Consider the following 12,104-nt stretch of genomic DNA (forward strand, 5'->3'; position numbering starts at 1 on the left):
AAATAAATGATGGGAATAGCTTACCAAAATGGCACTGGAGAGAAGTCATGTACACTTACCATGAACTCCTTGGAGAAATGCTGGGAAATAAATGTGAAAAATTGAATTTTTAACAATAAAAACATATCTCTTCTGCTCCTGAAGAGCCGCCCAATCTGATTCAGCTACCTGTTTTTGTCCCCCTCTTGCTGCTGCTGCTAGGTTGCTCTGCTCTCAACAATTGTTGCTCCCAAGTCCTGCTGTTTGTGGGGGTGGGTGCACACACTCTGGAAATCATTGCTGGGCCTACCTCACCCCAGTTGTGCCCCCCCAAGAGAGCCTTGCCTCCAACTGTATGCCAGTTCAGTCTGCTGCTGTGCACCCATCACCTTTTTTCTTCCCCCTGCAGTGTCAGTCTGCCACCTTTGGCAATGGACTCAGCCTGCCTCATTGGTATTTTACATTACACACTATTAACATTGGTTTTGATATCCTCTCATACACCTTTTCCAATATGTGCAGCATAATTAATAACTCAAATCTTTACACTCTCACAATCCGGCTCGTCCTCTCAGGTCATCAGAGAAGGCCTTTTTACAAGTGCCGCCGCCTAAGGAGGTACGTGGGGCGGCGGCAAGAAATAGGGCCTTCTCAGTAGTGGCACCAACGTTGTGGAACTCCCTTCCCCTTGACTTGAGAATGGCTCCCTCTCTTGAGTCCTTTCGGCGAGGCCTGAAGACCTTGTTGTTTAACCAAGCCTTCTGACGTTCTGGCCTTTTTAACATCTTTTATATATCTTTTAGTTGCTTTTTTACAGGCCCGATTCCTCTAAGAACTGCTGTTTTATGCTCTTTTATTCTGACTCTTCTGACTACTGTTTTTATGGGTTCTGCTAATGTGTTTTTTAATATGTTTTTATCTGTGAAATTATGTTTTAATTTGTTTTATATGTTGTTAGCCGCCCTGGGTCCCTTTTTGGGAGAAGGGCGGGATAAAAATAAAGTTTTATTATTATTATTATTATAACACCAGAACCAGGCGACATCCACTAAAATTGAGTGTTGGGAGAGTTAGGACAGACAAAAGAAAATATTTCTTTACTCAGCGTGTGGTCGGTCTGTGGAACTCCTTGCCGCAGGATGTGGTGACGGCATCTGGCCTGGATGCCTTTAAAAGGGGATTAGACAAGTTTCTGGAGGAAAAATCCATTATGGGTTACAAGCCATGATGTGTATGTGCAACCTCCTGATTTTAGAAATGGGCTATGTCAGAATGCCAGATGCAAGGGAGGGCACCAGGATGCAGGTCTCTTGTTATCTGGTGTGCTCCCTGGGGCATTTGGTGGGCTGCTGTGAGATACAGGAAGCTGGACTAAACGGGCCTATGGCCTGATCCAGTGGGGCTGTTTTTATGTTCTTACTGAAGACACCGAAGTCATGATTGGTAAGATAGAAAGATCTCCTTTATTAATGAACCCCAACAATATTTCTTCAGATACAGGAGTTGTGAACTCAAAATACTCAGAAGAAAAATGTTAATATTGCATTATTCTCATAAGAAATACTGCAACTCATTACCAGTAAACATATTGCAAAGCAAAACAGCTTGAAAAAGGGAAGGGGGAAAAAAGGAAAGTAAAGTAAGGTTGATCAAAATGGAATTTTAAGGTTTGTTTTTTGTTTGAACTATTAAGTCCTTGCAAGCACAGCTCGATTCCGCAGATCACTTCCCAAACATGTGTAGAAAACAGAACCCGATTGGATTTATTTCCTTAGAGCCCAGAGAGGTGCAACGTTAAAAAGCTACGATTATCAGGTAGCAAGTGCTCCAGCCTTCTGCCACAGATGTCTGATTCCACCTCGCCTCAGGTGTTAACGGGATGCAAAGGTCTTCCCCCTGTCAACAATTCGGAAGGAAACCATTAGGATGGTTCTGGTACCCTATCCTGTTTCAGATATTGTGTAAAGACAGCTTTTTCATTCTGTTTTCCAGGAGAGTGATGGTGGCCAGGCAGTATGGTTATGGCTTTTTGTTGTGAACTGCAACTAGAGCTGATTTTTAAAAATCAATTGTAAGGTGCCTGAAGGTGCCTACAGGCCACAGAGAAAGGGTACAAAATGTTTTCAGTAAATAAACACACACACTATGATCACATAATCATGCTTTATAACTTTTCTTTCCTAACTCTGCCTACTTACTGCCCTTTTAGAACAATATCTCATCTAGAACCACCAATACGAAAAATCCTAAACCCAGGATTCAGGATTAAGTTTATTCATACAGAACGTAACAAAAGTGGCTTACATATATTAAAAAATACAAAAAGATGGTTCCTTGTATGCAGTTTATTTTCTGCAAATATCTATTTTGCAGATTACCACTACAGTCAAGTTTCCTGGCTTCAGAAACCATTCTAGCCACTCCCCAGCCCTACAACATATTTCTCTCTCAGAAAAAATTTACAACTTTCATCAATGAAATCTTGCCTTCAGCGTGAGAGGAATGTTTGACTAAGAGGGCAGATTCTGGTGCTAGATTTTGTACTCTAATACCATAACAGTTACTGTTCTCTGCTATGAAACAAACTTCTAGAGTCACAACTCTTGAATGGCTCCCTAAAGCTGTCAGTACCCTACTTTCCCCCAGTTTGGCTCCCTAACATCCCTAACTACTGTAAAGTGTGAGTAAGGCAATGACCAAATGTATAGACTGTTTGGACAACCTGGGTCAGCAGGAAACCTAATCAGACACCTGGGAGGGCACCAGGATGACAAGGGAGGGCACCAGGATGAGGTCTCTTGTTATCTGGTGTGCTCCCTGGGGCATTTGGTGGGCCGCTGTGAGATACAGGAAGCTGGACTAGATGGGCCTATGGCCTGATCCAGTGGGGCTGTTCTTATGTTCAGACAAAGCTGGCTTACAGCCACTGGTGAAATGGGCCAACTAATGCCTGGGAGCAAAAGGAATGCATATGGGTAGTCTGATGCAGTCCTCACTAATCCGAATTATTGTCATTTATACTGAGTAAAAAAACTTACTCTTCACAGAATATATACGAGTTAACCTGGCCTGAATCTCATCAAGTGATATACTGCACAGGTCTCAAGCAAAGCAAAAAAAGCTGACACTCACGTGATTGTTTTCATTTCCTTCTTTTCTGCATCTGGCCGGGCACGGTTCAGCACTTTGAGGAAGTCTGATGTTTTTGCCCTCATGCGCGTGTGAATATAAGCCTGCATTTGAGAAACCAAAAAGGCAGCTTGAGGTATAACTTAATGGTTTGAATTTCAAACCCCTAATTGTCCACTCTAAAATTTCAGCTATCAATGACCTGTGCACATAAACACCTGCTAAGGATATAGAACACTGACTGAACAGATTCAACATAAATCTGTTATCTATAATAGATAAGCAGTCTATGACAATCCAAATGTAGCTCTTGACCTAGTCGGCCGCTCCCATTTCTTTATCTGCCAGACTGAACACATATAAAAGGAGAAAGGGACACTTATATACAGTGGTACCTTGCATAACGAATGCCCCGCGCAGCGAAAAACTTGCAGAATGAAAGTGTTTTGCGAAGTTTGGTAACTCGCACAACGAATTTTTATGACCCGTGCTTCGCAAAACGAATTTTTTTTTGTTTTGTTTTGGTTTGACTTAAGAGGGGATCTTCATGCCAGTTTATGATCCCATTCACCCTAGTAAGGGGCGGATCTTTATGTAAGTAAGTCCCATTGTGCTTGCTCCCAGGAAAGTTTGCACAGGATTACAGCCTTCAAACTCCCCACTCAGCATCCCCCCCATTGCTCATTCACCCTCTCACTGCCCCATTTCCTTCACGTTTCCCCCCCATGATCACTGCAAAAGCAAGCAATTGAGTGCAGCTGCTCTGTCCTCCCCCGCTTAGAGCACAATCCTGTGCATGTCTCCTCAGAAGTAAGTCCCATTGTGCTTACTCCCAGGAAAGTGTGCACAGGATTACAGCCTTCAAGCTCCCCACTCAGCATCCCCCCCGTTTTTGAAATCCTCTGTACAGTATGTATGCCTTTAAAGAGCACTTAATAAACACTTTGTAAACCAAATTTGACTTTGTTCTGACTTTTCTTGCCCATAGGAACGCATTAATTAAATTTCAATGCATTCCTATGGGAAAATGCGCTTCGCAAAACGAAAAACTCGCATAACGAAAGGACTCGCAGAACGGATTAATTTCGTTATGCGAGGCACCACTGTACACAGATTGCTGCAAAACTCCTAATTCTGGTTTCCATTGATGTGACACATGGAAACAGAATTGCACACACAAAGGAATGGTTAGTTTAAACAGTATTCATAACTGTTGCCACCATAGTGGCAGTTATTTTGTTTTGCACAATCTGGTAAATATAAGGGTTATTCACATATTAATTGTACGAACATACAGGGGTCTGTACATAAATACAGTTTCATATGAACAATTATGTGAATTCATTTTTTCAAATTGTCATAACTTTTGTAATGTCGAGTACTGATTATGAGTACTGCTGTAGGCATAATTGGAGGGAACATGTGAATAATGGTGCAGATCAGCCATGGGGACACTGTATACTAATTGTATTCACATTCAACTGCAACATGTGAACAGGAATAAGTTGGCATAAGTTGCAGCCTGCATGGTATTCCCCAACATCACTGTGTACCACTTTTTATCCCTTGTTGTTCAAAAGTTCATTTCTCACTGACGAAATACAAGTTTTTTGCACAGCTCATCGAGATACACCTCTCATGTTGTCTCTCTCCCTGGTCAACCAGGCTAAGATGTTTGGGATAGTGATAAACACCTGAAACTGGAAAAAAGGAGTTCCTCATTGATGTTAAGCATAATAATGTGATGGCATGTATATGAAGAAGTCCTGCATAGAAAATCTTCTCACATACGAGTATCTGAACTACACTGGACTCCTGAACAAAACTGAAAGTCAGTCGGATCCTTTACTGATGTCCTTGTACCTTGGAACATTTGATGTGATAGTGCAGGTAGTCCCGGAATGTGTGGATCAAATTGATGGTGTTGTCCCTGGCAGCAGCATTAGTGTGGCGGGGGAACAGCACTGCAAAGACAAGGTATAGTGTTTATTCTATCAAGCACTACAAGGCACTATAGACTCCGCCACTCCTGTGCCACACACTCATTTCTACAGCATGTGCAAAACCAAAATGAAAACAGACAATTGTCAAGGGAGATGACAGGAGTACCCTTCCCATACTACACCTTAGGGCTAAGCCTCTCACAGTCCATGTCTGGAGGGCATTCTCTCTGAAAGCAACATATCCCAACGCTGCTAGCCCAAGACTTCTAACCTGTATAAGACAGATGACAGCTGAAAGATCTTCTCAGAATACTCTTTGGTAGAACTTTTCATTAATCACCATCTTGACATTTATTTAGATTAGAAGATTTACTTGCTGTCTTTTGGTTCCACTCAAGAGATCATCAAAGCAACTTAGAATATTCCAAAAAAAGCTATTTTTAAAACAAATAGTGTAAAACAAATTTAAAATCAGGGAGAGAACACCAGTAATTTAAACCAGTGGAGAAAAACAAGCAGCCAGCAGACCAAACAACAAAAAGCTTAAGGGGGGAGGGGGCGTTGAGGCCAATCAGGCCTAATGGGCATTCCAGAACATGGATGCCACCACTAAAAATGGAAGTAGGCCATGATTGGATATTTTAGCTGTTCTGAAGCTTGGGGAGCCCTGCAGGGAGGTCCACAGGCTCTTCGCCCCTCTGGAGGGCTGATGCTGCCAGGGCTAAGTAAAAAAAAACCTTTTGTCTCCAGCAGTGGCACAACTGTTACAAGCACATTACTGCCTTCACCATAGCCCCAGGGATAGAGACTGGGCTTCCCTGGCTGGGACATCTTAATGGCCCAATTTAGGAACTTCTGCCCAAAGGTGTGAGCCTGATTCCTCAGGGGGAGCACAACTCCATCTACAATGGGTTGTAAACCCTTTCCTGAATTGGTTCACTGATTGACAGAACTTGTGTCTTTCTCAGATTAGCTCACATCCACTCCTTCACAGCTACCAGAGCTTGCATAGCCCCCTTGGTACCAGCTGAAAACAACAGTGAGAGAGCTGGGTGTCAGCTACACACACACACCTCCAGATGACCTCCCACAACAACTTCATATAGACCTTCATGTTCACCCCTGCTGACTGAGCAAAGACATACCTTTCCAAGTAGTGTTTCTCTTATATGTAGCGGGGGGGGGGGAGCAACTGTTCCTATTCAACCCAACACAGCAGCTTCTCCATAGCTGTCTGCCCACACCTCTTCTGCATCTGTTTTAGTTTGTTAAGCCCTTCTGAAACAGCAAACTATCTTTTCATTTATTTTGGTATGTAAACTTTAGTTTAAAAGTGGTTTATAATTATTGTTAATATTACAGATGCTAGCAGGGGGACAAAATGGAACCCTGTGGGACCTCATAGTTCAATAGCTAAGAGACTGAGCAGCAATCCCCCAACATCACTTTCTGGGACCTAACTGACAGGCACAATCAGGACTACAGGGTGTCTCACCCAGCCAGATGATCCAAAAGGATACCATGGATGATACCACTGAGAGATCCAGCAGAAACATGGAAGCATTTCCCTGTCTAGCTCCCAGGTTGGTCTATCAGAACAACCAAGACTCTTGGCACCAAAACCAGACAGACGTGGAACTAGAAAATCAACATTCAGAAAAACTTGGGAGTTGGATTGCCACTACCCATTCAATAACTTTGCACAAGAATGGTAAATTTGAGACTGGCCAGTAATTTTCAAGGGTAATGGGGTTTAGAGAGGACTTTTTCAAAAGAGGGTTACAACATCCTCCTTAAGACACCCAGCACTTCCCCATCTCTCAGGAATGCTTAACAACCTACATTATTCAATCAGTCAGTCCTACCCTGATCATCTTACGTAAGTCTAGTGGGCAAGGGGGTCAATCTCAGTCCTCCAAGTAGTCTGTCCATATTTTCATCCATCTTATTCCTTTCAGGCAGTTAGAGAAATTGAACACTGAGCCATAACAGGTACCCAATCATCTTAAAGAAGAGAGGTATTATATGGCCTGTCATCATCTAGGGCTGCAATATTCTAATTGATCCAAAGCCAGGAAACAATCCTCAAAAGAGTTGATGCGCAAAGATGTTATTTAATATTGATTTTATCCATAACCAAATACTTTGTGTTGAAATGCCCCTTGATTATCAGACTATGCAGTTGTCTCCTCTGTTTCTAATAACCTTCATAGACCAGCTCTGGCTATTTTCCACATTAATATGATCTTCTAAAGACATCAAGCATCTAAGAGAAGGTAACTGCCTTTTGTCTTGGTGGAAAGAGAGGCAGCTTTCAAGGGAAGGCAGATCTCAGCATTCTACAGCCAAGTGCTGCCAGTAACACAATAAGTATCTGGGCAAAACTTCCCACTCCTGTTCCTAGATGACAATTGTGCTGATTGGTTATTGGCTCAGGAGATGAATAAGAAGAAATACCCAGACTGGTTTTGGAGAACAGTAAAACCACCAGCAATGTCTTCTGTTTACTGCTGCACTTTAGAGCAAGCAGGAATCTACTTTTTCATGGATGTATTTCAACAGCATCATGAGGCCTGACCTAACTCCCATCTGCTGGGAAATAACACAAGAGTAGTATAGCCAAGGCTGTGTGTATTCTGCAGGCAAATCTCAGAACAGTTTGGATTTTGCAGCCAGAACGTTTAATAGAGTTGCCCTGCATCTTACATGAGGGTTACATTCCAAGGCTAGCATGTTAAGCCAAAATTGTGTATAGTCAAAACTATATTAAATCTAAACAGTTCAAACTATTTCTTTAAGAGCTAAATTTGCAAGGGACTCACAGGCACTGAGACAACTTAGGGAACAGCAGCTTCATTCTCCCATTTCAGGCTCACTCCAGGGCACATACTCAGTACGTGGAATGGTCGGTAGAATAGCCTGCACTACTTAAACTGCTTTTTGCCCATCTTTCTTTTTTTGGCTAAGCAAGTATACTTGAATTGCACACATGTAAAGTGAGCATCAGATGAGGGCCAACTGTATTTGAAAAAATATGCACAACACGTATTGAAGAACTCCTAGGATCATGGATCTGGATTATGGAGAATTAAAGGTTTTAACAATTAATGTAAAAGTAGGTGAACAGAGCATCTCCTCACAAATATAGTAACCATCACTAACAGATCCTCTCCTTCTAACAGTCATGCTGAAGAGTCACTCATTAGATAATGTTTTGCAGCAAATGCTTCCTGCCTTGGATCCACAGGTGAGAAACACAAAGATCCAGAGTTCTTGGACTGCATAATGTCTTAGGGCCAATTCACACAGGCCAAGTCTCAGGGTTGCACACAGGAAATGAAAAACTGAGTACTGGACTATCAGTCCAATCAGCATGTTCCTGTAATGAACCAACTATCATTGTGTACTCATGCATGGAGGCATAAGTGAAAACCTCAGATCATCCAAATTCCTTATGCACATGCAGTGGGCATGCATGCGTCCAGTTTGTTTCTACAATCCATTGGGTATACAATCCACATGTGGATGAGCTGTATAAACCAGCCCTTTAAAACCAGACACCCCGTGAAGATACGCTAAAAAACTCAGAGAGTGAGTTTTATTTCCATTGACAATTGTACGTTTGGTTCCCTCTAAATTCTAGCTATTTAAGATGTGTTCAATGGGCTATGTCCATTATAAGATTATTAATCTTTTTCTCTTTGCTATTTTCAGACTAAGTAATTTTGAAGGCAGGAAACACGCCCAATTTATTTTATCATCTTGAGAAACAAGACAGGAAGGATAATCAGATCAACAGTCACAATGTCACAAGTCAAGAGGTTACTCAGTCGGTAGAGAGTCGGCTCTCTCTCTCTCTCTCTCTCTCTCTCTCTCTCTCTCTCTCTCTCTCTCTCTCTCTCTGCCCCTGACAAATGTAACAGCAATTACTGCATTCTGCAAGGTCATGCTGCATTTGAACTGTCTCAAATAGAATGGCCAGGAACCAAAAATCTTGGCTCAAAAGCTCCAGTCATTTGCATACATTGCTCTGCTGGCATGCCATGTAAACATGCATGGATATCCCAAATAAATGCAGTGACCCAATATAGTCAGTGCATAATCTGCCTTTTACAGTACTACGACTGCTGCTGAATAGGTTAAAATCCGAGAAAACCAAACCCTAGTAGGGTCACAGCCTACACCTCTTCAATGACACGAAACCTCTGACATTGCTAGTTCAAATGCAGACACCTAACAGACAAGATTACAGTTTTTATGAAAAAGTGATTCAAAATCCATGTCATCCTTTAGAACCAAGACATTAATTAATAGGCAGAGTGCTTAGCCTATTGCAGTGGTTCTCAAACTGGGGCACTGCAGTGCCCCAGCCTGAGGGCCCTGGACTCTGCCCCCTTAAGGGGTGGGGGAAGGCAGCAACGTGATCCCCAGGATTGTGTAACTAAGCGGAGTGCAGAGGCTGGCATGCACTTACCAGTCCCTGTAGCAGCCTCCTGGGAGTGTGGGGAGCCCTGCGCGACGTTCCGCAGGGCTCCCCGAGCTTTAGAAAACAAAAGTGGAGTGATAGCACCCCACCTCCGGTTTCCAATTGCAAACCGGAGGTGGGGCACAATCGCTCTGCTTTCGTTTTCTGAAGCTCAGGGAGCCCCTGCGGAAGATCGCACAGGGCTCCCTGCAGCCCCGGGAGGCTGCTGCAGGGACTGGTAAGAGCATGCCAGCCCCTGTGCCCCCCTTAGCGAGACGATCCTGGGGATCACCCTGCTGCCTTCCCGCTCCCCCGCAAGGCATTTGAGAATCACAAGGAATTTGAGAATCTCCCGCTCCCTGGGAGTTTGAGAACCACTGGCCTAAGGGATACACTGCAAATGTTGCAAGACAGAGGGCTATAGGTTATCTGCATAGTTTGGTAGCACATTACGTTTTCCATACTGTTTGCCAAAAATGATGGATGCAGTCAGCAGTAGGCACATTTATTCTGCAATTTTTTTTACCTTGTCCTTGAATCAGCTCTTAAAGATAGTGCAATGGGTTAGAAACCATGACACTTACAAACCACAAATAAGCAGTCAGAGCGCTTCAAATTCTGATTTCTGGCATATACAGCTAACATCTCTCTCTCTCCACAGTTATGGGACCTTAAACCATTTTTTTCCTGACCCCACAAATTAACCAAGTTTCCCCCATTAAAGCTCCAAGAGCAAGCTGGTGATCCACATCACCCACAAGTGAACTAAAGGAAGAACTATTTCCATTACTTTGCTGGGATCTACTTTGTAGAACAGTGCTGTGCATTATCAGGTTAACAGGATTTCTAAAGAAAAAATGGCCCTTTCACATTTGGCCCAGTCACAGCTGAGAAGTGTACCCACTTACCAAAAGTGATATATCCAATGTTATCTCCTACTGCAGCATCTGTATCTTTTAGCTCTAAGGGGGGTTCCCTGTGGCTGAAGAGCACCTGGGGAGCCGTGTGGCTGGCACGACGACCCTCCTTAAACTCCTGGAAGGATAAATTACAAAACCTCATATTAATCAGACAAGCAAAAGAGAAGGTACCGCCTCTCTGAGCCTGGCCAGACATACTTCATTTCAGGGAACACAGTACCCAGTGTCAAGGATTTCCAATTCCCTCCACACAATGCCTAACGCTTTTGAACTTACATCATATTTTAACCTGGAATCAAAATTTTATAATTATTAACTTGAAGAATTATCCCTCAAAAGTAGTCACATGTGACTAATGTAACATTTGTGGGTAATTAGAGCAAAGTCTCAGCATTTTTACCAGCAAATCCAAAAAAGAAATGCAGAGATATGGGATAACTCCACCAGAAGCAAGAAACAGAAACCAAAATTTGTAAAACAAGTCGCTAAGAGCTAGTGCCTCAAAGGGTTACTATGTATCTCATAGATCAGGTGCTTTGCAGCTATATCATTTGTTGCCAAGATCAAACTCTTATCAGTGCACAAAATCATTTCAAGAAATGCTTGGCTAAACACAGGGTATGAGTAGTAACTTATTAAATATATGCTGGATGAAAACTGAATTTGGACCTTAGTTCATTACAACTAAACTTATCTGTAACATTACCAAGGTATGTACTGCTTTGTCTGGGATCAACAGACTGAGCATTTAAGATCCCCTTGATAAAAAGGAACGTACATTTTGCAGTGTTCCAAAAGCTCTATAAATGTCTCCCAGTTTTTGGTTCACGAGAACCTGGGTTTATTGTTTGAGATATTCCAAGCATCTTAATACTTCAAATTGCATCTATACTGTAAATAGGCATAGTGACCAGTTTATGGTGAGTGAGTCTATGCAGCGCGGCCTACACACAGCAGGCTTGTAGAAGTAGACTAAAATGTTATAGCTCTCTAATCAAAGATCTGTAAAAATCTGTAGCAGGCAATTCCCAGCTTCTGAATAAGGGTGTTTATTATATGTTCTAAAATTTGCATGTCTGGACAGAAATGGAATATTTGAAATAAATGTGGAACCAAGCTCCTATATTATGTACCACTGAAATTAATGTGACTCCTGAGTACATATATTTAGGATTATGGTATTCTGCTGCTGCTGATTCTTTATACCCACTCTCTGCTTTGTCTTTATACCTCATAATGTAAAGGTGTATAAAGGTTTAAAAATGCTTCCCTACCTCAAAAGTATGATCAACTAGTTCAAGACAAAGTTTTTGTCATGCAAAGAGAAGTTTAGGGAAATTAAACATGTCACACCATGTAACAGAACAGCGGAAGCAAGCTGATGCAAGTCAGACGAGAAACTCCTGTGGCTTTGGGATATTTTAAGTACATGCATTCTCCATATTCAGCTTGTTTATTTACTATCTCTTGGTAAATAAAGCTACTGTTATGCTGAAGTTTTTGAACTCCCTACTCCCACTCTTAAGCCTTCAGTTTGAAATGTCATCTCCAATTTAGTATTCATCATTCATACCATGGAATTTCTCTCTATAGCTATTTCCTTTCCCACTTTAATAGCTCTAATATTCAAACAGTTCCATGCTCTTGCTTTTATACATCTTTCTTCTT

At 42.2% G+C, this 12,104-nt stretch overlaps 1 protein-coding gene across 1 annotated transcript in view; it reads right to left on the bottom strand.

Moving 5' to 3' along the window:
- Positions 1-1,419: 1,419 nt before the first annotated feature.
- Positions 1,420-12,104, bottom strand: part of ARPC2 (actin related protein 2/3 complex subunit 2) — a 33,770-nt gene continuing 23,085 nt past the window's right edge. Inside the window, exons 7-10 of the mRNA XM_066611656.1 lie at positions 10,425-10,551; positions 4,972-5,072; positions 3,112-3,212; positions 1,420-1,875 (exon numbers count right to left, since the gene is read on the bottom strand). Coding sequence (XP_066467753.1) covers positions 1,851-1,875; positions 3,112-3,212; positions 4,972-5,072; positions 10,425-10,551 — 354 coding nt within the window. The 3' untranslated portion in view covers positions 1,420-1,850. The remainder of the gene's footprint in view (positions 1,876-3,111; positions 3,213-4,971; positions 5,073-10,424; positions 10,552-12,104) is intronic.

Source organism: Tiliqua scincoides, chromosome 1 (assembly GCF_035046505.1).
Source record: "Tiliqua scincoides isolate rTilSci1 chromosome 1, rTilSci1.hap2, whole genome shotgun sequence".
In the NCBI taxonomy this organism is placed as follows: Eukaryota; Metazoa; Chordata; class Lepidosauria; order Squamata; family Scincidae; genus Tiliqua; species Tiliqua scincoides.